At 48.1% G+C, this 27,433-nt stretch overlaps 1 protein-coding gene across 1 annotated transcript in view; it reads left to right on the top strand.

The window, feature by feature from the left end:
* Window positions 1–27,332, top strand: part of IGHMBP2 (immunoglobulin mu DNA binding protein 2) — a 46,654-nt gene extending 19,322 nt beyond the window's left edge. The window contains exons 8-15 of the mRNA XM_059825926.1: window positions 989–1,163; window positions 12,153–12,335; window positions 17,774–17,892; window positions 20,077–20,171; window positions 20,551–20,674; window positions 22,776–23,609; window positions 24,299–24,483; window positions 26,936–27,332. Of these exons, the coding sequence (XP_059681909.1) occupies window positions 989–1,163; window positions 12,153–12,335; window positions 17,774–17,892; window positions 20,077–20,171; window positions 20,551–20,674; window positions 22,776–23,609; window positions 24,299–24,483; window positions 26,936–27,133 (1,913 nt within the window). The 3' untranslated portion in view covers window positions 27,134–27,332. The remainder of the gene's footprint in view (window positions 1–988; window positions 1,164–12,152; window positions 12,336–17,773; window positions 17,893–20,076; window positions 20,172–20,550; window positions 20,675–22,775; window positions 23,610–24,298; window positions 24,484–26,935) is intronic.
* The last annotated feature ends 101 nt before the right edge of the window (window positions 27,333–27,433 follow it).

Raw genomic sequence — 27,433 nt, 5'->3', positions numbered from 1 at the left:
GGATTCATGTAGGCTGGAAAAAAATTTTTTAAAGGAAAACATGGTGTCTCAGTTGACAAACTGCAACATCTGAACTGAGGCAAAGCTGTAGAGGCAGCAGGGTTTACAAAGCCAAATCACCCCTAATCAGAGCTGCTTTCAGAGCTACACTGGAATAGCACAGGAGCTTTTGAAAAAACATTTCTGTGAATGCTGTGAATAAAAATCTCCTTGTCTGGCGTGCTGGCTTCTTAATCCTCCTCTCCTCCTTTTGCATCCCTTTTTCTTAGGAATTGTAGAGAGATTTTTGATGCCTCTGAAATTCACAGTTCTGATCAATATCAGTTCATGTCTGGATTGTAGTAGGACCTGTGTAAGGGTTATTTGGCTGACATTACAAATGGACATCTGATGTAAAAAAATAGCCCTTGCCATGGTTGTCTGATTACAGTCTCCTGTGCTTTCCCTTCTCGTACTGCCGTGAGGAAGGACAGAGTAGCACAGCTGAGGTCAGCAGGGTAGAGGAGGGTCTGAACTGATCTTTCCCTCTTGGGGTGTCCCTCGGTGTGTCAGGCAAGGTGAATCTCAAGTCCGTCATCCTTTCAGTTTTGGTTGGTGAGAAGTTTTGTTTGCATTTGAGGGCAGAAGGAAAGTGGGTGTTCATTAGTGTTTTTGCTCTGCTCCTGCTCTGGGTGAAGTGTTCGAGCATATTATTCTGTTTGTTATCTGGGTTTCACTGTTGTTTTCAAAGATACTTGGAAGCTATTGGGCCCAGATGCCAGGGCAAAAAAGGATAAACAGAAATTGGCAAAAACAATTCTGACATATACATAGAAATGTATATGTATTTGGCATGGACTACAGAGCTGAATTTCTAAATCTCTGCAAAGAAACATAGTTTTATCTGCATCCCTCAATCACAATTAAAGCGTGTGTGTTTTGTTTTAAAAACAGGTTGCTTGCTCTTCTGTGGTTCCCTGCTAAGCTGTGCACCTTCTCCTTTAATTAGGTGCTTCCTCTGATGGCCCACTGAAGCTGCTTCCTGAAAATCATTTTGATCTCGTGGTGATAGATGAGTGTGCTCAGGCCCTGGAAGCCAGCTGCTGGATACCTCTGCTGAAGGCTGGAAAGTGCATCCTGGCCGGGGATCACAAACAGCTTCCCCCCACCATCATCTCTCACAAGTAAGGAGCAGTTCGCGGTCCCGGGTCCTCCTGTTATTTATGCAGCCAAATGCTTCTGAATGCCTCAAATGTCAAGACGTTTCATTAATGTGGATTATTTATTGGTATCCCCCATGAGCTGGGTTTGGTCACACTGCCAGAATTATGTCAGACCTATTTTACTGATAGCCACTGCTTAAAGTTTAATGCAGCTCCATCTGAGCAGGCTTTCTTATCACACAAGGACGTGACAGTTGGTTGTTTTACCTGCTGCTGACCCAGCCACATAATAGCAAAGCGTGTGTAGTCAGCATGGCGCTGGAGAGTCACCTTTTGTGGTGATGAGTGCCTGCTGGGCAACTGCTCCAGGGCTTGCAAGCATTTTGAGTTTGCAGACAGGGAGAGCCGTCTGACAGGCAGCCTTCGGCCCTGCTCTGGAGTTGCCAGGAATTCTCAAAGGTGTGTGCACCTTGCCTGTGAGGCTCTCATCTGTGTGGGAGCAGAGACGTGGCCTGCAGGAGTCGGCGCATTGGATCGAGTTTTGTAAGAACAACTTTAGGTGGGTTACCTTGATAGAGCTGCTAAAGCAAACCTCAGAAACAGGAGGTGATTCTGTACCAGATCCTGGCCATTCGCAGTGGGAGTATTTGCTCAGACAGTGACAGGGAGCTATCTGCCTTTGAAACACTGCTGCGCTCATTTTGCAGAGGTTCTTTAAGTTGCATCAGGGACACAATCCAGCAGCTAGAGTCCCAGCCTTCTCCAAGATTGCCTTTTGCCCTTGTCCCACATTTACTTAGGAGTTGTGTGCCCACAATGGAGAGGATCCTCTGCAGAAAAAGCAGGGCAGACAGGGAGGGTGAGTGCAATGAGGCAGGAAGAGTGGGCAGAAATTCATGCCAAACCATGTTTCAGGGAGATCTGTCACACTGGGAATGTCAGAGGTAGCTCTGCAGCATCATGGAAACAGCTCTGCTCAAAAAGCCTTTGTAATGATGTGGGGTCCTTCCACTCACTGCTATGGCTTCTGTGCAAGGGGCAGGTACTGCTGAGGTAAACAGCAAATAAACAGCACTGTCCTGGCTAGCACTGCTGTGGGATTGACGGTTGCTTTCTGTGTGCTTGTCTGCGTCCTTCCATCAGTCACCTGAAACAAGTCCCAGCTCCAAAGAATTCAATGCGTTGAACTTGCGTTGTTTGCTTTGGTTTTTCTCTTTAGTGAAAAGGAATACTTATGCTATGCACTACTATTGAATTCCTCAAAATTGTGTCTATTTTGACAGACGTTTTTCCTGAGAGATGTGTCATCAGCAGAGATGTTTTTTCGATTCCGCTTGCTTAGCAGCACTGTGTTTGAATTCTTTGTTTTCTCTCTGTTATGCAAAGTAATTTTCAGAGTGGTTAGAAAAGTCATTCAAAAAACAGTTTAAAACAATCACATCAGACATTCAAGCTAGTAAAATGGTAAGCAAACAGAAGGTGAACAAAACAGAAACATACATTCTGGTTTCACTGACCAGTATTTATATATAAACTTTAAAATGATTGTTTTTAAGAAAGATGATCTGGTTTTCTACATGAGGTTTCCTTGCGCCAGGCAGGAAGGATGGCCTGGTTTAGCTCCTCTTTGCTGACTGCAGGCTCTGTAGAGGGAATTCAGGCTCATACTCAGTTTAATCCAAGTCTTCCCTTTATTAAATTCTGCTTCTGTGGTTCCACACTTATTTATTTAACGTATTAATGTGGGAGTTGGCCCACCGAGATGCTGCATTATCACACACACCACGGTGATTATAAAATCTCGCAATACCTATAACATGTGTGTTAAGAACAATTAGTTCGTGGAAAAGATCTGTGGCTAGTGTAAATTGCCTGTGCTTCAAGGGGGATACTCCGAATAGTACTGGGGAGCCTTTGGGTAGTTTAAAATATAAATGTGTGCATATTTATCTAGCTCTAGATCTGGAATTACTGAACCATTGCTGTGCAGAAGCAGAGAAGTAGTGCTGACTTCATAAACTTTCTCTCCTGCTTCCAAAAAATAATGAGCGAGATACATATCTATTATCTCACTTGAATTTTGAACAAGGGAAATGAAAAATCCAAGGGAGGCAGTGGCTCCCAGCAGGTGGCTAAGAGATGGTGCAAATGATGTTAAGGCACTATATCATCTTCTCATTTTACCATTATCAGATGCACAAATGCTTGTTGTTTTGCAGATCTTGGCAGGTGATAAGCCCACTCCTCCACTGTCTGGTGGAGGTACCTAGGCTGGTGAACTGCAAAAAGCCTATCCAGAACCCCTTACCCTTCTTGTCTCGCTGTTTATTTACTGTGAGTTTGCAGGCTGTGTCTCTGTGCCTAGGTTTTCCGCATCTGTTAATTTGGTATAAATAATTCTACCTCCACGCAGAAGCCAAATGGCTAGCCAAGGCTGGGGAGCTGGAGAGAGGCTGTAGTCTGTGCTGAGCCGAGAGGTGTTATTAGCCTAGGGTGGGAAGAAGCAGTTGGGAGCTAGCTGGGGGCTGAAGCCTCACTTGCTTACATTAGTAGGGAATTGGTTTAATCTGGAGTCAAGATAACAAAACTATTCCCAGTAGAGAAGAGCTCCTTCCATGATGTGCAAGGTACTTTTTGGAGTAAGTATCTGGTTACTAGAAAGAAGACATTTGCAGCTTGGTCCTTCTAATTTCAGGGTTATCATTCTTTTCTTTAAGTGGTGCGTAAGGCTCATCTTCTCTACAGAGAAACTGTAGTGTAGCTGCATAATGCCCCAGTCTTCGTGCTGTCCTCGGCCAGCAGGATTCATCTTCACTGCTGTTCTGAGCAGTGGCACTGGTTTGAGATTTTCACCCCTCTCTCTGCTTGTGCCAGTAAGTTGTTCCAAATTATGAATAAACAGAGAAGAGGGAGTTGGATGCCCTTCCTCTGCTTATGCTTCTCGTTGTGGAAGTGCATTTGTTCTTATTGCAGGCTCCTGCCACAGCAATGCTGGTTTACAAGATCAGAAGGTTTAGGAGGATGAAAATGCTCACCAAACAGTCACTGTGGTCCCAAGACAGCAACTACATGAGGCAGGCAGGGCTGCCCAGCCCCAGGGACAGAGCCTAGAGACTTATTTTTCCCAAGACTGTCAGATTGAGGGCAAAACATAGTAGAAATACCAACTCTGTTACTATGGGTGAATGAGTTTAATGCTCAACTGATGTCAGTTTCGGCCCCTCTTTGAAATGAAGCAGATTTTCTTCAGAGGAGCTCCAAAAACATTATACCACCTGCCCAGCTGCTTTCTTCTGCTCTGTCATGATGGCTGATGCCAGGAACCTTTGCTGGTGCTGCATCGTGGAGTCAACAGCAAAAACCTCCTCATTAGTAGGACCCATCTGCTACAGACCTCCTGGATCTCCTCCTGGTCCTGCTTGAGGAGTTGTGGCTTTTCTCTCCCTCAGTTTTGAGTTCATTTGACTTTGCAGTGGAAGCTGCCACTGGTTTGCATCTCTCCTGTGGTCAAAGGTGATCATAATGTCCTCTTTCTCCATCAGAAACACTGTTTTGCTCCTTAGATCCTATGGGTATTACTTGGACCGAGCTTTTTGTTCTTGCTGTTCCCATTGTGGTTTTTTTTAGAAAGAGCTTGACAGTTTTATTGTGCATTTTGCATGTTCTTTCCATGTTTTTAAAATCTCAGCTGCACAAAGAACTGGTCTTTGTAAAATTAAGAGAGAGTGTGGGTAGAAGTCAGATCTTCTGGCTCTTCAACCTTGGCAGGGTTACCAGCTGTGCAGGGAAGTCACTTGTTAAGTCAGCTCCCATTTCTTGTGGGGTAATCCCTTTTGGATGAGAAACCTTAGGGATGTTTAAACACTGTGTCACTCTGTGCCCTTCCTAAAGTTCAATAGATTTAAAATAAAATAGAGCTGAGAGAATGTGTGTCTGAATCAATAGTGTTAACAGATTTATATCTCGGCCTGGCTTACCAGTAAATTATGATCCAAAAAACTTGCTCCATTAAACAAAATTATTGCTCAAGGCATCAGCAGGTCCATGACCCAGGTGCTGGTCAGACAAGACACTAGTCACCAGAGCTCAGCCTCGAAGACAGTTGCCTTTTGGAAGATAAAGTGCAAAAAGCCAAGCTGACTTCAGCTTGCTTGGAAGAATTATGGGCTGTGCTCTCAAACACTGCTGCTCTCCAGGCGAGTCTCTCTGTTTTAGCCTAAAAGGCAAAGCTGCTATGATGCTGCTGCCTGTGCCAGCCGGTCTTCTCTCAGTTCCCCGAGTAACTCTTGAAACCTATAGCTAACGTGAAGCAAATCTGTCAAAGTGTGAAAGTTCGGGAGATCTTCAACTCCGTAAAAATAGATAACAAAGCCGAGACCTGCGTTTGTTCCTGCACTCAGGGGAAAGCCGTCATATGAACTCAACCAGAGTAGCGGCTACAAAAGAAGCCATACAGGAGGGAACCAGAGAAAACCCAGCTTTTTATATTTATTATTGAAGTATGTTAGTTTAGCACTGGAAAACTCCAGCTAATATCCTATTGTGTTAGACATGGTGTATATAATGAAAGATGGTCCCTGTTACGATCTGAATAAACAGTGTGAAGGAGGAAGAAGGATTACTCTCTGCATTTCATCCCACATCATACAGGAAACCTGTGGTGGCTTCTAGGACTGAGCAAGATGCCTTGAACCCCAGCCTGGCATTTGCCTGCAAGTCCATCTTTCCTGTCTTTTCCCTCATTTGTAAAGGCTGATGTCTTGTTAAGTAAAATTATTCAAAATTGGGTATTTTCAAGCTTTGCCCATTGCTCAGGTGGCTGACTGTTGGAAGACTGAGAATACAGGAAAACAAGTGGAAAATAAAGCTTTTTGAGCTATTCATGGCTTTACCTTTCATCTCAGTGGGAGCCCTTGGCAGCAGCCCCACAGGTATTAATTGCAGATGGGTACACTGGTAGGTATTAACTGTACATACAGAAATTAGAGTGGGTGCCCATCAGGCAAGCACTGATCTGGAGTATTCCCCTCTAGTCCTAGCCTCTGTTTGGGAATAGCAAAATTTCCCTCTCCTTTTTCCAGATTACCAGCATGTCCCTCAACTTTCTTGGCTCTGTAGAGCAGAGGGCTCTTGGACAGACCATTTGAATCTGCAAAGGATTTAAATAGCACAATGCAAAGTATTTGTCCTGTAGGAAATACCCGGGATGACACATGTTATCCTGGTAGAAAGCAAAACTGCCTAATGCTGAAAGAAAAGAGTTTCTTTCTTTCAAGATCTGTCGTTGTCTAGTGAAACCCCCCAGCCAGCCTGTGATGGAGAAGATGTGCAGTGAGGTCCAGCTGGAGCAGCTGACAGTTTGGCTCAATAGCCTTCTAATTAAGTGCAAAAGCCAACAAATTTTGATCAATTAGAACAACCTATTTTGAGAAATCCAATTGCTTTTCAGATAAACACCTTTAAAAATTATTAGCTCTTTTCCTTACAGCTCTGAACTCTGGCCTTGTTTTTAATTGCTGCCCAAGTAAAAGCATTTGCTGTATCGAATGAGGCACATAACACAGCTTTCCTCTACAGCACCGTCCCCCCGCATGGTGCAAAAAAAGCAGACACTGGAGAGCACCACTTTGCGCTTTTCACAGTCCCTGCAGGCTGCGAGCTGCAACACAAAGGCAGATTCCTTCTACCTCCATCTTGTTAGGTATTTCCAGAGATCTAATTAAGGCACCGAATCACCTGCCGTCTCCTCTTTGGTTAATGGAAAACGATAAGCTATTTCCAGGGATGATTCATGCAGAGGACTCAAACCCTTCCGCCTACCTTCTCCTTCTCCTCCATTGATGACAGCAGACCTGAAGTGGGTGGACTCCTATTTTCGGGGTGTTGGTGAAGGGTCTAAAGTTAGCCGGGATGAATCTGGGCTGACAGAAGGATCGTCTGATACTATGGTGTGTGAAGTCAATCCTGCTTAAGCAGGACGCCTCTGTTAAACAGGAATTCTTTGATACTTTGTAGGACCCATACTGCAAGCATGATCAGACAACTAGGCTTCCACAGAGCTTGTGCTCAGCTCGGGGAGCTGGGCCCTGTCTGGTATAACTACCTTCTTGTTACCTGCTTTTTCCTCCATGGATTCAGCATTTATCAGTTACTATCATCAGGGGTTTTTTCTACTTAAGGCTAAGGGAGTTTTGGTGGAGAGTCTGAAGGGTGCTCCTCTTTCTTGCTTTTTGACATACCTGGAGTTATCTCAGGATGCAGAGGGCATCCACACACACACCTTACAGTACATTCACCTACATCTTGTCCGTGCTGGATGTGTTTCTTCTGAAAGACCTCCCAGCAATGGCAAATGCCAGTCCCCTGCTGTTCCCCTCTCGGCAGCCTGCTCCAAAGCTGATGGACATCAGCTTCAAGCCTCCTGCTGGGTTTTGGCCTGATCCCAGTGGGCATCTTAATGTCAGGACACTTTCTGCTGTCTGACAGGAACATTTCTTTTCCTTGTTTTCATTTTAGTCCTCATTCCATCCTTTCCTGACATCCTAATTAATTTGTCTCTGCGTCAGGGCTTTGATTTATTAATTTGTTTTTACACTCTTCAGATATCTGCGGCTACTTATCAGACCTCTTGCTCTCAACTAGTTTCTTACACAAGCACAGGAATATTTTGCCGTCTTGTTTGTTAGCAGTCAGTCTGGATGTTTCCACCATCCCAAATCCACGTGCTAGTCCTCCATACTCAGTAGCTTGCTGATTTGCATGTCAGGTCCAAATGGATTTGCTTTTGCTTTGTCACTGAAGAGCAAGTGTCAGGCCTTGGTTTTCTTTGGTAACCTCCACAGCTGGAAAGAAGAAGGTACCCTCCTCCATCATATTTGCAAGGATTAAAAAAAATCTACAATATCCAGAGAAAGGGGGAGTTCTGCACAGCCTCACTTAATACTACTTTACCTATTTGTGAAATCTCTTAAACCTATACCAGGATAGAAAAGCCTAGGGCACAAAGCAAAGGACAGCTAATACTTTGCATGTCCACAACATCCTCAGCCTGTTTTTGCCATCCGCAAGCTTAATGCAGAGTTCTTGAGGTAGGAAAACACAGTGACATCCTTCTCCAGACTTTGCTGTCCAAATTTTGTGGTGTATGGCGGAGCTGAGAGTCACACCAACGTCTCCTTCTGTCTCCTAGGGAGGAGACCAGCTATCCAGAAGATGAATAAGAAAAGATATAACATGACTGAGGGCACAGCTCCATCCCTCCATGGGAAACACTTCCCTTTTGTTCCCCTTAGTAATGATCATTCTTGACATCTACAAGGCAGGCTGACTCCTCACACCCAGCCCATAAAGGGTATTTCACACCACGGTGGGCACAAAAGCCTTTGAAATATTTGGTTCCACTTGGCAGCAGCTGTCACTGTTAACGTGTAGCATTTCTTCCAAGAGCCGGAGGAGGAAGCCTTACCTGTGAAGAGCAGCAGGGCCTCATCCTCCCTCATTGGGATCTATCCTGGTATACCCCCTCTCCCTCGGAAGGTGCATTCAAGCAAAGTACAGCCTTTTCCTGCATGTGAAACCAGGTTAGCAGCAAATACTGACTGCTGTGGGCTTATTTCCCTAATTTTAGCTTTCCTAGCTTTACTTTTGGTACTTTAAAGTAGATACTCCTGAGCATCAGATGTGTGATTCTGTCTGTGCAACCTCCTGTCCCAATTTAATTTCTCTAAAGCAATTGATACTTTAAAAACTTTTGCTCAGTGCTTATATGATTTTGTTGGCATAGAAATCAACCACTGAAGGAATTAATTGGGCAGTAAAGTAATAGGCAATTTATTAACAGGTGAAATATTTGCAAGCAGTTTAATATCTTCATTATTAATTCAACATATAACCTCATGTAGATCCCTGCGGTGGAAACTGTGCTGTTAGTGTATAGAAGAGCACTATTTCTAAGGCTTGCTGTGAGATTTAATGCTTCTCCCATGCTTTATTGTATGTCATTACAAGAAAAACTTCAGAATATTTGTTGTTAAAAAACACCAGAGTTTTCCTGCTAGTTCTGCGTGAAAATCAGTTTTAGACTTGCTCTTAGATTTGCAAGAATTTGTGAGCCAAGGGAGGGGAGTAAAGGACAAAAGCACATGGGGGGGTACCTTTGGTTGGTAAGGCTGCTAAGCCTGCTGCATCCCTTTAAGACTTTGAGAGCATCTTATTTTGGTATCCCTCACTTCTCACTTGAGTTGCCTGATGTGACTTACACAGCCAGTGTCTGGCAGCAGCAAAGGCCAGGAACGGGGTCATCGTCAACAGGACACAATCCCATGGGGTCTGAGCACAGTGGGCAGAGCCAAGGGCTGGTAATGGGGTTCATCAACAGCTCCAGCAATCTAGGAACCAGGTCTGGGGTCCATCCAGGGGGTCCCATCAGGAGGTGGGCTAGAAACAAAGCCATGACAGGGGTCCAGGATCCATCTAGAAGCTGCAGCTAAAGACAGGATCAAAGGGACCTGCAACATAGATGCAAGGTCTGTAGATCTTTCCATCCAGGAGACAGAGCTAGGACATAACTCAGGCAGGGACTGAGGGGCCAGTGCTGAGCTTAAATAGGGCCCATGGGCAGAGGGTGTGAGTCCCAGGTGAGGCTGGTCAGGGCAACTAAAGCCCCACGGTGCCCTCTTGGCCCTGAGAGCCAGATCACCTATGGGTGACTCAGCATGTGACCTGCTTTTTCATTAGCCTGTCAGGAGATGGCTGGTGGAAGGAACTAGAAACGTTTTTATCTTGGTGACAGTGGTCACGCTCCAGGCAAAGAATGACTAAGAGGTGGGCTCTGAATCCCCCGATTCCCCGGTCACGCAGGAGGCAGGGCTGTTCCGAAGGGAACGGCTGTTTCAGGTAGGTGCTTGCGCCTGAGTGCAGAGAGCTCTCCCGTGGGGCAGAGCAGAGCTGGGAGGATCAGGCTGTCAGTGCCTTCTCATTCAGTTGTGAGCCTGCAAGGAGGAAAGCTAATTCTTGATAACTGGAATGAGCTTCCCCAGCCCCATGTCCTGCTCTTGCCCCTCAGCCCACCTAATCCCCTTCCCCTCCTGAAAACCCAGCCCACCTCTGACAGAGTGCTGTTTCACCCATGCCCGTGCTCTCAGCTGGGAGCATAAGGACCTCTGTACGTACATCTGTGCCATGCCAGTAGCAACGCTGGGGCTGGGGAGCTGTAAAAGCTTCATGGCCAGCCTCAGTGTGGTTCATGATCAGCAGCAAAATGTGCAGCACAGCTGGAAACCTCTGTTGTGTAAAACACAATATCCTTAGGGGAAACGTACCAACCCTCCTCCTGGCTTCTGCGCCTGTATGTGTTGTTCAACACTCATTAACGTTTCAACAGCCTTTGAAGAAGCAGCGCTGTCTCCAAAGTCCTGCAGTTGTGTCCGTTCAGAGTTTATGACCCTTTTTTCCCCCATGTGCTGCATTCTGTGATTTAGCAAGAAGAGGGGTTAATGAGACTCGACTTCTCGGAAAGATCTACCCTCAATTTTCTCTTCTGCAGTTTTAATGAATTTGCAGTCTCTTGTTATATTTACCAAGTGCCCTGTTGTTAACATAACAGGGCTGGCCAGTACAGCAAACAAGATGCTCGCTGTGGTGCCATGTAGTAATGTAATGCGTCCCACAGCAGTAATTGGATGCATGCTATGCCCCTTAGCCTCGATGGAAATAATTTTCCCGAGCTGTTCTCTGTCATCATTTCATCATCATTGTGCTTGTTCATTGTGTTCTGGTAGCATCCAGAACCCCTCACCATGAACCACAGTCTTGTACAAGGTGCTGGACGCACAGTATGAAAAAACTCTTTATGCTCTGCAATGCTCAAAATGCAAAGTCAAAGTCCAGCGATTCTTGTCCTTCTTCCTCAGACGGTACTGTTAGGTGATGCTTCTAACAAACCCTTTCTGTACGGCAAAGAGAAAGCAATTAGGCTCCTGAAAGGCTTATTTCATTAGCAGCTTTATTAATTTGTGTCACAGATAAGCACGGGACCTTTGCCAGGAGTGATGGAGTGTTGGTTTTCTTAATGGGTAATAAAGTGATAAGCACTGAAATGCATTAGTGCGTTAGTCTGGGGTGAGCGGCCAAGGAGTAATGAGAATGCTTGCGCAGCAAATGTCTCGACAAAACATTAGCAAGGTCTGGCTGTGTTGACACCAAGCGTTTCAAGATTTGGGGTCAAGCTCTGATACTAATGCATTAGGTGATTCTGATGCCATTGCTGAGCTTGCAGTAACGCGAGTGTAATGTTACACTGACAGATGCAGTATCTCGAGCTTGTTATGAGCAGTGTGACTAAGGATGTTGACAGGATGAGCTTACAGGGAAGGAGGTTTTTGTTCTGGAGCTGTTTCCCAAGTAGAGAACTTGGGCATCCTCGCTCATCTTATTCCAACCACATTGAGCAGATCTGGGTGGGGGAAGTGACTGCTGCAGGCAGGGATGGCTGATACCGTTTGCATCTCTTGCATTACAGTGGCAACACCTCTAGGTATTTCCCTACAGGAAAGGGAAGCAGGCATCTCTCCACCCTGACGTCTTCAAGTTGATCTGATCTCCATGCAAGGCAGAAGTCTATCCCTGAGGGTCTTCACCCTGTTGGGGAGCCTACACTGAAAGATAACTCTCGGGACCCTGCAGACTTCTCCTGCTCCCTTTCCACCGCCTGTTGATACCCAAGTGAAACAGAGCGGGAAGGCCAGGGAGGTAACGCCATCCCAGCAGAGCCGCACGAGGGTGCTCGGCAGGGTCCCGAGTAGGTATTGCTGGTGCTCCGACGGCATTGCAACTTAACACCATTAGCATTGATCAACACTGCGTTCAATTCCAGCTGCAGCACTGCCGGGGCTGCATCTGTAGTGAGGTGCTGATTGAGTCCTTAGTCCAAGGAGGGTTACATCTGTACCTTAGGTCATCACTTCAGAACAGACATCCAGACTCCACTTCCGACTTGCTTTTCCCATGCAGGGCTGCTGCCAAGGGCCTTTCACTCAGCTTGATGGAGCGTCTCATCGAGAGGTACGGGGAGAAGATTGTGAAGATGCTGACGGTGCAGTACCGGATGCACCAGGCCATCATGCAGTGGGCTTCCTCGGAGATGTACAGCGGCCGGCTCACTGCTCACCCATCAGTAGCCCAGCATTTGCTCAAGTAAGTGACTTGTTCCACACTGGTACATGAGCAGAGATGTCTTTTTCATCCCATCGCATGCAGGGTTTGTCCCCTCCCTGTGATGGAGTTTTCTATTCCTCCTGGCCCTGCGATAGCATTTCTGTTTCATCCTGTATTTCATCGAGGAAACGTTAATTGGGGGGAGTGTCCTTTTTCCTATGTAACAAGAAGTCATGCAGAGTTATCTTCTGTTTCCTCCTGTGGTATGTTAAGAAACAAAATAAAATCCCCTTGCACCTGGTGAGAATATATGAAAGCCTGACCTGCAGTGGGCACAGCCCAAGCAGTGTTTCTCTATCTCAAGTTCTCATCGAGGGCAGGACCACACACCAGTCTTTTACTGTGTTTCCGCATGTTCATGTGATTATGAGGCCCACTGTGTGTCCCATTGTTAGTCCCACCATCGACATCAGAAAGCAAGGTTCCCTTTCTGGCTTGGATAGTTTTACTGCCAGGACAGCACCCATGGCAGGCCTGATGGCATCGGATCCATCCCTTGTCTGCAGCATTTTTCCCTTTCTTCGGTAATTTAAAGGAAGTGACTAGCATTTCATTTCCATTGCATCCTGGGACAGGCCGTTGTTTGCCAACACACGCTGTGACAGTCAATAATGGGTGCTTTTTAAAATTGCAGTCAGTGCAGTTCTGGGAGGCGGATGGGAAAACATTAATTCTCTCTGTTGGATTTAGAGAAGCATAAAATACCACAGTGCTTGTCTGCATGGAGCTATTATATTTTTAGCAATACTTTTTTTAAAATGCAAATATTTAGTAGTCAGAAAAACTGATTTCCCCTAGAATCTCTCCATTTCATAGTAGATCCAGTTTTGGACAGAGATAGCTGGAGAGGCCATTTTCTCATACTGGTTTCAAAATAATCTTACTTGTGAACAGTGCGAATACTACCTGCATGGGAATAGAAAGCTTTGTGTTCAAGACAGACCCGGCACCCTCATCTACATCTGCTGCAGTCAGCACGGGGATTTCTGCTTGTGTCAGCATGCTCGGTATTAAGGCTTCAGGGCTATCGAGGCTTCAGCTCAACTTACATCAGTGAAGTTATGCTGACTTCTGTCTTGGTTTATATACATTTGTGTATACGTATGTAATTTTATGCGTGAGGTTGGTGGGTTCTACAGGTAAAGAGTAGGCAAGGCTGGTTCATCGGTGCCAGGAGAAGCTCAGCTGAGCTGGATGGGACTCATTCAGCAACATTTTAGCCACACAGATCTGATTCCAGGACCAGTGCTGTACAAAACCCTCTTCTTGATTGTTCTTGTTCCTTGCCGTGCTTATTTTTCCATTTAACTTTGGAAATTAAAAATAGCAACTAGTGAAGAACCCCAGGCAAAATGGCTTGAAACCATTAAAACAGGAATCCAATTGAAACGTTGAAGTTAGGTGACTTTGTTATTCTGATGAGCAGGTTTATTTTTATAGCTGGTGAAGGAGTGAATGTTTTTCTTTCCAGTCCACAGTGCAGCTTAGTCCCCTGCCCAGGGCCTTTCCCTGCAGACACTGGTTTCTAAACTCGTAATCAAACCTGCCAGTCCACAGCCCTACTGACATATCGCATGAATACAGCAATCCTCAGTTCAGGCACTGAACCATGTACAGTTTCTGCGGTTCTGTGGAAAACCAGGTAATGCAGGGCCTTGATACTGGGCTGTGATGTTCTCATGTTTAGGATGCTAGTACAAATTCCTTCATATTTGTGAGCATCTCATGTGTTTGTTGGCTTAGGCCAAATGATTTGCTTAATCCCTTACCTTAGCAAGAAATAAGTAAGTTTTACTCTCTGATAGTTCTAGGAAAAGCTCTCTTATAAGCAGAAGCATCCTAGGGAAGTGGAAGGCTGCTGAGTGCCCGCAGGAGTTACCTGCTCATACTGGAAAGCAGCCAAAGCCTGGGCTGCAGCTGCAATTGCAGCAACAGCATTTGACAAACTCTGGGTCTGTAGCTTTTTGTTACCTCCTTCCTAAGGGCTGGTGGGTGACGAGCGAGGAACCTGAAGAACCCCAAAGCACAGTGCAAGGAGGGGGATCTCCATCTCTGCTGAAAGCACTTCAAGGTCTTCCTTTGAAGAAAGATCTGACTGGAGTGATCCAGACCGTAGCCTCCACCACACCCCCGGCATTGGCAAAGCCAGCCCCTATGATTGTATTCTAGCCTTGAATTTACCATGACCTCGGTGCCCTTTTGAGAGGTGAAGCTTGATGAAATGTGTCCCAGTCTTGAGACATACGGCTGGGAGGAGGTCCAGGCACAAACACCTTGTGCTGCAAATTGTGGCAGGGAGTTTTTGGTTCAGCTGAACTTGTAAAGCCTGATACCTGTGGGCTTTCATTCAGAATGACTCTTCAGGGTATAACCCCCTATGTCTGATAGTAAGGCTGCACTCCCACCACGACTTTTCCCCAAACAGCATTGTTGATGCAAGTCTCATCTCCTTTACCTGAAGCACAAAGACTGGTCTTTTCGGAGCAGAACTGCACTTCTTGGTCTCTTCTCTCAAGTTACTAGCAATAGGACAAGAGGAAATGGCCTCAAATTGCGCCAGGGGAGGTTTAGGCTGGATATTAGGAAAAATGTCTTTCCTGAGAGAGTGGTGAAGCACTGGCAGAGGCTGCCCGGGGAGGTGGTGGAGTCACCATCCCTGGAGGTGTTCAAGGAACGTGTGGACGTGGCACTGCGGGACATGGTTTAGTGGGCATGGTAGGGTTGGGTTGGTGGTTGGACTTGATGATCTTACAGGTCTTCTGCAACCTTAGTGATTCCATGATTCTTCCACAACTTCGTATTTCCTTACCAACTTTTGCTCTGACATGGGAGGCTCTTGGAAATGCTTGGTCTGTGATCTGTTAAGAGATTTCTGCAGCACTATCTTTTCTCAAAAAAAGGAAACTTTTCAGGGGCAGAATATTTCCAAGGGAGCAAAACCTTCTTCGCAAATCTCCCTTCCTTCTGAAATGGGTGACGAAGCACATCAGAAAGCCCCACACATCTCCAGTATTTTTCACATTCAAAATTTGTGACGCAGTCTGTGAGAAGATAGTTTGAAAATCACCAGCCATTTCTGCTGTCAGTTTTTATCTAAGCGCAGTGTCAGGTGTCCCTTCCCTTAGCACTTTGTTTGGGGCTAACACCCCCTCGATGATAGGGAATACGGGAGACCCCCCCCCCAGTAGTGTGAGACCTGGAAGATGCTCAGAAGCCAGAATGCCCCTCGGTTGTGATGTGCAGCTTGCCCAGCTGGGATCACCTCCTCCCAGACAAAGCACAGGGTGCCTGGATGCCCTAGGGCAGTGCATTGAGCCTGGATCCCCTGTCTGGCTGTGGAGACAACCTGATTTGTCGTCACAGGCCAAGAATCTCTACAGGAACAAAAATCCATCTCTGCAGCTTGGGCTGGTTTGCAGCAGGTGGGAGAAGTGCCTTTCCCCTTCATCCTGAAGGGATAGCAAAGCACTGGACAGCTTTTCTCCGAGGTAACAGCCAGTTTTGCTGCAATCTTAGAAGAACATGAATTCTTCTCTCACCTGAAAGATCTATGTAGATAATTACTTCTCTGAAGTGACATTCCTGGGGTCGAGATTTTTCCTGGTACTGAGAAACGGCTGCAACAGCTTTCCGTGCCTACTGCAAGTATCCGAAGAGTCAGGGTTATCTACATGGAGAACTTGGCTTTTGCTCAAAGTCTTGTTTGCACAGATGTGGACAGTGGTAGGACAGTAAGCGGGGCAGGTATGAGGGAGATAGGAAGCCTGTTAGGTTTGATGTTACAAACAGAGGAAGATAAACCTGTCTACCCTCCACAGGGGAGGAGACACTCTAATGGGGAACTGGAGGTGGCCCCGCTCTGGAGGAGATCATAGAAAGTAAAGTTGGTTGCTGGTCCCTGGGGTCCTTGGAAATGGGGAAGGTACCTTGTGCCTCTGGTTGAATCCAGTCGCTGGGCTGAGGCACCCAGTCCCCAAAGCCAGGGGAAGAGCTCGTCCTTTGGGCTCTGGTTTGCCACAGGACTGGGAAAGGTGCGTCCTGGGCTCTTTTGCAGGGGCTTTGGCCCCCTGTCATAGCTGCACTGATCTCCGTACCTTCCCAGCCATGCATTTCAACAGCAAGAGCTTCAGACAGGAGAAAAATGAGCTTCAGTCAAGAGAGGAGACTTTTATTGTCAATAGAGTGAGTAATGTCCAGAGTCCACAGGAAGCGAGTGTAGCCGGTGCCCTACAAATGCAGAGGAACAGACACGCAGTGCCGGGAGTCCTGGGAAGGAGAGGCTGCAGCTGGGGGCTTGTCTTGAACTGGTAACTGCCTTTTCCCTCACTTCTCTGCCTGTCATTTGGAGGTATTCCTCTTTTTTGATGGCTTGCCATCTGCCTTGTTCATTTGCAGACTCTCTGGAGTCACAGCTGTCCATGATTTGTACGTGATGTACAGTAACATGTCATTGTTTCAGAGCTCTCCTGCCATCTCCAGGCTTTCCATTCCTGCCCTCCATCACCCATCCTCTTCCTAGGCTGTGAATTCAGCTAGCAGCTTCCTTGGGTATTAAAGTGTAGTTTATTAATTTATTTTATTTAATGCAGCAGCTTTAGATGTAGGAATGATGTGAAAACCCAATTCCTCTGTGGTTCCTTGTGCTGCACTTTCTTCTCTTGCCCAACAGCACTGCTGTCAAATCTCTGGTAATACTTCAGGCACTCCTTTGTGCTCTCAACACCATAAAAAACAGAAAGCAGCTGCCACATCTCCCTAGGTCTGCATATCTTTCCTGTTTGAGACCATTTAAGCGAGACACTAACACCCACACACTGTACCCTTCCCTTGCAGTAACTGGGCTGTGTAGCACAGCTGGTGAGAAAGCTTTCAGCACTGCTAGCTGGCCCCTGAGAGATTCCCCAGGGTCCTGAGCGCTTCGTTTGCATTTTGGGACAGCATTTAAATGGCAGTCCTATGGTGCAGAGCAATAACGGCTTTTCAGCTATGGCTTTCTAGCGTTGCCAAACTTGTACTCTTGGTTGTGGCTGCCGTAGTGGCACTGAAGCCAGGAAGCCTGGAGCTGAAAGCCGGAGGACCCCACCAGAGCTAAAGGGCCCTGCTTAGTTATTGCTCTACATGACATGGTCTTCAGCAGCATCCCTGCAGATGCGGAGGGATCCAAAGCTTAGTGGAGCAGAAAGGGGGGAACTCAGTTTCTGTCATTCTTCACCACCTCCAGGGCCAATCTTCCTGTGTTTTCAGCCCTCAGGACACTGCTGTTGGCCTGTAGCCTCGTCCCTCGGAAGCAATATCCAGCTATGTTTTCCTTCTGTCCTTGCAGTGTTGTCGGGAGGAGTAAGCAACAACACAACTGATCATCCTTTTGGCATAAATTCAGCGTTGTTAACTGGCCCTTTCCCAAATACCTTGTGCAGGGACCTGCTGGGCGTCACCTCTACAGAAGAGACCACAATTCCCTTATTGCTTATAGACACTGCTGGCTGTGGCCTGTTTGAGCTGGAAGTGGAAGAGGAACAGTCTAAGGGGAATCCAGGTACTGTTGTTCGGAAAATTTTGTTGGCCAGAATTGATTGTCTGAGGTCCTCAGCCTCCCGCGAGCTTGGCCACTGCACCAGCTGAGCCACACCCCAGAGATGTCCCCCTCCAGAGCAGGTAGCAGGGGGAAGGTGGGGTCCCCAGGGAGCCTTGCTTATTTGAGAGATCATTTCCTTTATAAATCCTTAAGTTCAAAGGACTCTGAGCCAGAGCGGAGTGGCCACAGGGACACGATGACGGTGTGCAGCTTGTGGGTGGCCACGCTGGCTGCCTTGCTCCCTTGCAGAGACATTTCTTCATGCTGTGGACTAGGACAGGGTGGAGGATCCCTGCAATGGATGCTTTACACAAGTTGGCAGGGCAAATATCATCAGGCAGAGCACAAGCCTGTTTTAGAGAGGCTGTAGATGTGGCTCGGAATTGCCTCCCAGTCCTCTGCTCCTTTCATGAAGTCCTGTATGGCTCTTCTTGATTTTTATTAAGACATTGAGTTTCCTGATGGTTTTTTACTTAAAAAATAAATAGGTTTCATTATGGAGATCGAGTGTAAAGTCAGGCTCCATAGCCATTCTAATAAAGTGGGAGGACTTTGAAAATGGTGATGCTGCCTCCTTTGTGCCCTTGCTTCTACAGCAGGGCAGGTGGTTGTGATTTGCTGGTCAAGGAGGCTACTCATGCTCCTCTAGATTTAGCCTGGCATCTCCACACCTGCTAGCTGGCTCTTAAGAGGCTCACAGAGGGCCTTTGCCAAGATGTGTTGCACATCGACTGTCCAAAACCTGGTGCTTCATCTGACAATCCACATATCCCAACCTTATTATGAAGACAGATAGCTCCCTAAAAGCATTAGGGAGAGCTTTTAGCCCAGAAAGCTGTGGGCAAAAGGGTTGCTGGGAGGACATAGTGAGCCTTGGCTTTGGGGAAGGTGAGACTCTTCTTTCAGGACAGCATCTTCCCCTAGATCGTAAATTCACTGCCCAGATTGGCTCTGCGGTGCCCAGAGGGGACCGATCTCCGTGTGTGGTGCCTGTGCCCTGCCACCTGCCCCGTGGCCACCCCTGCCTGCCTGGCTGCTGCCTGTGCTTTTCCCAGTGCTTATTTGGCAACACGGCTGTCTGCTTCAGGGATTCGTGCGTTTTCCCCTCTGCTCACCAGTGCAGATCTCATGCCAGCAACAGATTTCTGAGGCTTCAAGTCCCTCTCTGGCAAGGCAGGGAAAATGGACTGTAAAGTACAAGGGCAGTTTTTACCAGTTTAAATACTTTTTGCTTTCTTTTGTTTGAAAACCCACCAGCGTTTAAGTGCATCTCGTTTTCATGCATCATGCATCCGTCCCCGTGGCCCTGCTGAACAGCGACTCTTGTCCCCAGATGGAGAGCCAAAAAGACTTGTCTAAGATATCTCAGGGATTTTGAGCAGGGGATTAAATGCACATCTCCCGGAATTTGGGAGGCAGCCTTTTGGAGCAGTATACTGCAGATTCTGGATTTTTATACCTGTGTTTTGCTGCAAAACGGAGGGTAAAGTCAGTCCAGCCAATACACCAGTGAAATAGTTCACATTTGTATTTAACTTGTCTTCATGAGATCTTTCTGAACCAGCCACCATGCTGAATAGCCAGTTGTTTGTGACAGGCTGCCTGCAGTCTCTGGAAGGTCTGAGCACACGGATCTGAGCATGAAGCTTGTTTATTTGGTCCTGAGGGTTTAGAAAAGCAGGGACTTGAAAAAGCAGAATAAAAAGGAAAAGTGGAGTTTTTTCAGTTGCAGTGCAGAGAATTGAATTTTTAATGAGGTCTAGGGTCTTGCTTTAGAGGGAGAATAATCTATTGCCTGGATTATCATTGATCTCTTGGATTAATATGGGAAGGCCAGAGAAAGCCAAGTGCTGTTCAGAAAGCTCTTAAGCTTAAGTGAGCTGGTGACTTGGAACGGCAAGAAGCAAGTGCTGTGCAGCCCTGGGAATGGGGCTGTGTAGCACATCACTGTCTAGCCCAGCAAGCCAGGTTGGGAATCATTACCCCCGCACAACGCTGGACTGCAGGCAGGACTTCCCTTAGCCTTTCCTTGCTGTTTAAGGGGTGGTGGGCAAATTTCTCCAAGCCACAGCATGTCCAAGCTGGTGGCTTCGGTCTCTGCCTGCCAGCCTGTTCCCACACCGCCCCTTCTGCTTTCTGCCCTAGGGGAGGTGCAGCTGGCAGGTTTACACATCCAAGCCTTGGTGGAAGCTGGTGTGAAGGCACAAGACATCGCTGTTGTAGCCCCCTACAACCTCCAGGTGAGATGACCCTCTCCTAGCATCTCCTCTCTCTTTCCGCATGCACACAGAGCACAGAGGTGGATTCAAATCTTGACACCTCCAGGCGTGATTACCAGAATGTCCTCAGAGAGATGAAGGTGGAAGTCAGCAGAGCCAAACTGTATAGTCAGCATTTGTGGCCAGCTTCTCCACATCTAAGCAGCTTGAGGCAATGGAGGGAAGAGATGTTAGTCGGGTATTTTCCACTCCCAGCCTCAGGAGTCAGCGCTTGACCTTCGGGAGGTGTGAGCGCTCATCCTTGTGGATTTGAGAGGAAGGGACTTTACCAAACCAGTGCCATTTTAATCCTTTTCACCTTGCACTTTTCTTTAAAAGATATCTATCGCCTGTTTTTCAGGTGGACATGCTAAGAGAGCACCTTTGCCACAGGTACCCAGAGCTAGAAATTAAATCAGTTGATGGTTTCCAAGGAAGAGAGAAAGAGGCAGTGATCCTGTCGTTTGTGAGATCCAACAGGAAAGGTAAGAGTTTGCTGCTGAAGAGTTACTCCATGGGGAATGAGAAAGAAATGGGAACTGTGTGATTGCTCAAAGGTCGCTCGTCATGTTACCAAGAGCTGTGGTTTAATTGCAGTTCTGATGGTCTCTAGCACTTTGCTCTGAATTAATTTACTGGCAAGAACCTTCCTTTTCAGCCTTTTTTTTTTTTTAATGAACGAACGTATTTGCTGTCACAGTTGCAGAGGAAGGCTCCCATGCTAGACAGCAGGTAAAAAGGAAGACAGGACTGCTTAGTTTGAAGGTTTCCTGGCTATTGAGGCCTCAGAAATTATTTAAACCAGGGTCCTAAGAATGGCACATGTCAGGTTAGCACCACATTTGCTGGAGTGTCGAGCACTTCCCACAAAAGGTGAAGGTTTGAGAGGCTTATTTCTTGGGTTTGGAGCCTATTTTGGGTCACTTCCCTGAAGGAAGCAAGCAGGAGCTGGCATTACAAGTCATGCACAGAAGATGCTTATTTTAGGAGCAAAATCTAGAGCAGAAAATCAAGTTCTTTTTCCTATCAGCAGCTGCAGCGAAAGTTAATAGCTGGAAAAAAAGCTGCTGCCCTGGAGCCGCGAGGCTCCTTCGGTGGAGCCATCGGCCCATGCTGAAGGGTTTTGTGGCAGTCAGCTCGAGCGGAGGGCATGAGTGGACCACTCCGTGAACCACCTCTCTCCCGTGCACGGATCACTGCCCTCTTCAAACCCGCAGTGAGACACAGCCCTCGCTGTGCTACCTTTGCTGCTAATGCTGCTGCAGGTGAGACACTGTGTATTTTCTGGGAGTGCTGATGTCTAGAAGGAAAAAAAAAAGAGGAAAGGATGTGTGGAAGGAGGAGGCTTTTTTTTTTTAAGAAAGCCTAGAGCAAGAAAAGCAGCGTTGGGGGGAGAATGGAGGTGGGGGACAGGACTAAGAATAGTTCTTATGAATAAGTGACTCACCTCGCCTTTGCTCAGTGGGAGCGGGTGTCCTCTGTGAAGGCGTACATCCCCCAGCCCCCTTCCCGTGCACAGCTAGCAGCCAAAGCTCAGATGTGGTGCAGGGATCACTCGCTTTCCTGGAGGCATGAGGCAGCTTCTCGTGGTGTCTGGGCACGGCTCTGGTCTGCACGGGGCACAAGAGATGTTGTTAGCACCCTCTGAGACCCTTGGGAGAAATCCATACCCTTTTTGCAGCTGCATTTCTCAGCTCAGAGGAGGCCAGGGACCGTAACCAGCAGGGCCTGTCCCTCTGCAGCCATTCCCGATGCAGCAGGAAACCCTCTTGTGGGATCAGAGGAGTCAGACTTGCCCCTGCAGTCAGGCAACCACATCACAGAAACTGGAAATCATTCTCTAAGCTGCAGAGTACGGAGAGGGGATCACCCACACCCTGTTCCTCAAAGGCAGCGCAAACTAGACTGCTCAGCCACAGCAAGGCAAGGCAGAAACAGAGCCAGGCTGGTCACCGCACTGGCGGAGACATTAATTTCTTCCCGACTGGCCTCCTCTTTATCCCCAGGAGCTGGAAACTCAAAAGCCGCCCACACTACCCTTGTCGCTAGCTGATCCTCACTGAGTCATCTTGGCGTTTGCTAGCTCTGACTGCTTTTCTTTGAGAAAAAAGCCAGAGAGCAGAAGCAAACCTTGCAGAGTTGCCTAAATGGCTGTTACTTTAAACCTGTCGCGAGTTTGGGGGCTGGTGGGGGGGGAGTTTTATAGGACAGGGTGTGCTCCTTTACCTGCAGTTCCTCTTCTGTCGCAAGGTGAGCCTCTTCTATGTTGCTCCATATTGCATATGCTCCCAGGTCCCAGCCTGATATTGGGTCGTGGGCCACCCAGGAAAATATTTCTCCTCCCCACGTGCCATTCATCCTCCTCCCGGCCCTGGGAGCTAAGTGGGGAGCCCTAGCTCTGGCTTGCAGGTGGTGAAACAGAGGCAGAAAGGTGAAGGTGACAGCGTCAGTCAGGGACCAGAGCCCAGTAAATGCTGACTTCCACCCTTCGGCCAAGCAACTCTTCAATTGTTTGGGCCAAATCTAGACCTGGAGCCAATGCTGCACCCACTGACAGTCCTACGCCCCTTGGTTTCTTTCTCACAGGCGAGGTGGGCTTTCTTGCGGAAGACCGGCGGATAAATGTAGCAGTGACCCGCGCCCGGCGCCACGTGGCTGTCATCTGCGACACCCGCACCGTCAGCAACCAAGACTTCCTGAAGCGGCTGGTGGATTATTTCAGCCAGCACGGGGAGGTACGCACAGCCTTTGAGTACCTCGACAACCTTGTGCCCGAAAACTACACTCAGGAGGGCCGTGGTGAGCGGCAGCAGGGCGCAAAGCTCCCTGCAGCATCTGGCCCCAAACCGCAGCTGCCTCTGCGGAGGAAACTCAAAGCAGCAGCAACTAAACCAGCATGTCAGAAGCCAGAAGCACACTTCTCTCCAAACGCAAGCGGACCTGGGAGAGAGAGTGTGGGGACAAAAGACGGTGCCAACAAATTCAAGGCCATGCTGGTGTCCTTCCTGGAGAGCAGCGAGACGCAGTTGGATTTCCCCCCATCCCTCAATTCTCATGATCGGATGCTGGTTCACCTAATGGCGGAGGAGTACGGGCTGCAGCATGTGAGCACTGGGGAAGGGAGGGACCGGTACATCAGCATTCGCAAGAAAGAGCCTGCCAAGCCTTCGCTACCCGCAGCTGCCTGCCCCAGCAAGCAGCTCCCCCTTCCTCAGCCGCAACATCCCAGCAGGGAAACTCCTGTCCCTGCTGAGCTAGGAGGAAGCAGCAAGGGCTCAGGGAAAGTGGACCTGAAAACCCTGCACCTGGAGAGAGTTCAGAGGGAGAAAACCAGACAGGAAGAGGTGGCGAGGAAGGCTCAGGAGTCCAGTGCCGGTCTTCAGGGCAGCAGCAGGAAGAAAGACAAAAGTGAAGCCAAAGGTAGGTCACTCTCTTCGTAACCAGCACAATTAATGATCTTGCTTGAATGGTTAGTGCTACTTAATCCCCATGTTTTTGCCTCCAGGCCTTGGGATTTGTCTGTGTGCGTGGAGCATGAGATGTGGCTCTTGGAATGCTCTCTGATGCTTGTCACTGCAGAGATGTGAGAACTGGCAGGAGCGTGCATCAGTTGGCTGCGGCATCTGGGGGAGAGGGGTTTTGAATGCCTGGAGGCACATTTCTTAAGTCAAAAGAAAAATGTTGGGGATCCTTTCCCAGGAAAAGAGGCTCGGGAGTTAGATTGGAGGCTCCCAAATGTCGGGAGGGGAACTGAGAGGGGTACTTGGCCCATATCGAAGGACATGGCTGCCTCCTAAATCTGAAGGAAGGGGAAAACAGAGCCAGGAGCTGCCATCCTCCCTGCCAGACATGGTCCCTTCCTTTTCCCCAGCCCCCTTTTAGCAGAGGGAGGCACACAGGCACACTGCAGGTGGGAGCCTTGAGCTCCTACTAGTGCCTTGCCAGACTTTACTGGCACAACAGGTCTCACAGGGACTGAAATCCCTGTCGCTGCAAACGGTGACTCCCCAGACCTGTACTGCTTCACACTAGCCGGGGCTTTAGCTGCAGGTTCCTTGGGTTTGTTCTCCACTTCAAAGCAGGTGGTTAAATGTCCGGGTCTCTTCCAGGGAAGCCAGCAGTTAAGAGCAGAACAGACAGCGTGGCAGAAGAAGATATCGACGCTCTGATTTCTGCTGCCATTAAAGCTGACAACACCTGTGGCTTCCCCCACTGCAAAGCCAGTGTTACAACCCTGGGACAGCTTTGCCTCCACTGCAACAGGCGCTACTGCCTCAGCCATCATATCCCGGAGGTATGCGTTGGGCCGGGCAGCCTGCCCAGGGGTTTGAGCACTGAGGGGCTGGAGAGGAGTTAGATGTGCCAAGCAGCATGGGTTTAATGTGGGAATTTTCCCTGTCGAGCTCCCCAGGCAGGCTTTCCTTGCAAGGAGTTTAAAGCAGAACCCTCTCTGTCAGAGCTTTTGCTAGAGCTGCAGGTAGAAAGGGCTGCCAGGCGTTAACATGTGGGCTCTGCACGCCTCCTCCTGAGCTCCTGAGAGCTTTTTCTTTCCCCCCGCCCTTGCTTTGTGTCTGTCTTTACCATTCTCTGGCATTTACACTCCCGGGTCGTGCAGCTAAAGCAAGGCAGAGAGGAGAAATGAAGAGGCTTGGACTTAAGGCAGTGACTTGAGGGAGCCTGGACACTCGATTCCCAGCTCTTCGCAGATCCCCTCTGCAACCTGGGGACAAGTCAAGGCTTGAGCCTGCGCAGAGCAGTGCTGTGTGCCTGGTTAGCAATTTGGCATTTCCTTAAGTGCCTTGCTGGCTTGGAGCTGAGTTGTTCCACACTGTGTAGCCTCAGCTTTAGCTCCCATCTGTACCTGAGTGACAGCAGTCCCTCAGCCTCCTCTGCTCTGCTTTCTTGTGGTGGAGAACTCTCGAGCAGGCATCTCAGCAGTTCTGTAATGTCCTGCACCTCCGTGGGAGTGGTAGTGCAATGGCCACTGAACCAACAGCTTCTTCCTTGCTGTTCTTTCATAGCTGCTTGACAGTCCTTTCCTCCTCAGATCTGGGAAGGAAGGAAACTAAGCTTAAACTGGTGTCAGGCTTCATCTTTCTGTTCAGGTGCAGAGGCAGGCAGGTAAGTTTAAGCCTCTAGGATTGGCAGCATGGTGCTTCACAGTAAGCTGGCCTCGGTGTTTGAGCCCTGTGGGCAGAGCTGATGTGGCTGGGTGGTGGCTGTGACAAGTACGCGGGCTGAGGAGTGATGATTTTCCATTCAGCTGCAGCCTCCTGCATCCATCGTCCCTCGTCCTGCATCGCCCAGGCACAGCTCTTAGCCGCGTGGAGCCTCCCGGAGCTTAGCAACGTTTAGCGAGCTGACCTATAAATCCTCAGCATAGATTTTCCCCTTGTCAAGTACTATCTGTTTCCATGGCAAAGAATAGTTGTATTTATGGTCATTCACAATCCAGTTGGGATATAAATTTATTTCCTGCAGAATTGCCTCTCCCTGCTGAATTGTGATGAGAACTCCAGCGAGAAACAATTGGAAGGATAAAATCCATGTCAGCGAGTTTTTCTTGCTTTTTAAAGTTCAGCCCTTTTTCCAGATGTTATCAGGCCTCGATGTGAAATAGTCTGGGACCTCCTACCCATGCCTGGCCCTGAGAGGGGCTAGCACATAGCTGGAGCCATCTCAGAGGGGCTGGAGCCTCTGCGTATGGAGCGCCCCTGTTCAGAAAGAGTTTGTGCCCCCTCTTTTAGCAGCCCCCAGCTGCTGAACCCTTCCCTATCCAGTACAGCACAGCAGACCCCGTTGAATGATGTTCAGCCTGCACCTCCAGCACCTACCGATGCGGGAGTTACTGCCCATTTTAAAGTTGGTCTGGAGGGTCTGTCAGCTGTGGCTGTTTTAGATGGGACAGCAGGCTCAGAAATCCCAGTCCTGGCTAGGAGCCGCGTGCCAGGTGCTGTGCATGGCTATTCCCAGCCATTGACAACCTGCTCCAGCAGCACCAACAGGGACAGGAAGGTTTGTAACAGCACTGAAAGAACAGGCTGGGATCCGCAGATCAGCTTATGTTCGTGAAAACATCAGACGACTTTGGGATGGACCAAGCAGAAGGGGTAAACTTTTAGGATCGCTAATTTGGACCTGGTGATGATTCAGGATGGTGTTGAACTTGGCTTAATGCACCTTAAACATGGCCTGGGCTTCAGTGCAGACGGGTTTTGGAAAAGGTTTGCCTGCACAGAATTAGCATTATGAAGCTTTTTTTAATCCAATACAGAAGACAGATCTAATTACACTAAAGAAGCAGACATATAGCTAAAAAGGTCTCTTCTTATTTCCCAAGTCACCTTTCCCGTTTCACTCCTTTTTCCCCCAAGTCATACTGTATTAGCAGAGAACATAATCGGGAGCTCAGTTTTAGTTCTAGCTCTCATGCGAGAACCATAAAAGATCCAGCTGTTCCCATGACGAGTGTGATTTTCCCCCAGATGTTTAAAGTTTTGGAAGGAGACACTTAAACCATCCAAAAGGATGATTTACCTGCTGTGCAGATTCCAGAAGGACAAAAATTACCTTTATATTTCATTTCCTGTTAGAGGAGCTGTAAGTAAATGGGAGATGGTTTCAGGGGGATGCAAAGCAGGTGGAAGAGGAATGCCAGGCTCTGGGAATAAAATTGCCTGATTCCCATGTACACGATCGCTGGCCTGTTTCCCGGCTGCCACCAGTGTCCATTCTGTCTCCGCCAGGTTCACGGCTGTGGGGAGAAGGCCAAGGCCCACGCACGGCAGAGGATCAGCAGAGAAGGGGTTCTCTATCCAGGGAGCGGCTCCAAAGACAAGTCCCTGGACCCAGCCAAGAGAGCCCATCTCCAGCGGCGCCTAGACAAGAAGCTCAGCGAACTGACCAGCCAGAGAAAGAGCAAAAAGAAAGACAAGGAGAAATGAAGGATCTGAATACTTCTTTTTTTAACCTTGAAGTCACAGGTCAGACTACATAAACCAAAGATGCTATTAAAGCTACAGGGCCGTGCTGAGCCCAAGAGGAAAATGGGAGCTTCCATTTTTGGGTGGTAGACAGTTTGGAGCCAGTGAGCCTGAATAAATAGTCGCAGGGCCTCCCTAAACCGCAGAGCTGAGATGGAGGAAGGAGAGCAGCTCTATTTGTCCTGGTTATCCTTATTGACAAAGTAATGGATGTACACAGAGAGGCTGGAGAATGCCAGTAAAGACAGATATTAAAACACC

This window comes from Gavia stellata, chromosome 17 (assembly GCF_030936135.1).
Source record: "Gavia stellata isolate bGavSte3 chromosome 17, bGavSte3.hap2, whole genome shotgun sequence".
NCBI lineage: Eukaryota > Metazoa > Chordata > Aves > Gaviiformes > Gaviidae > Gavia > Gavia stellata.
Note: the sequence above shows the minus strand (reverse complement) of the source record. Positions and strands in the feature narration are given on the sequence as shown.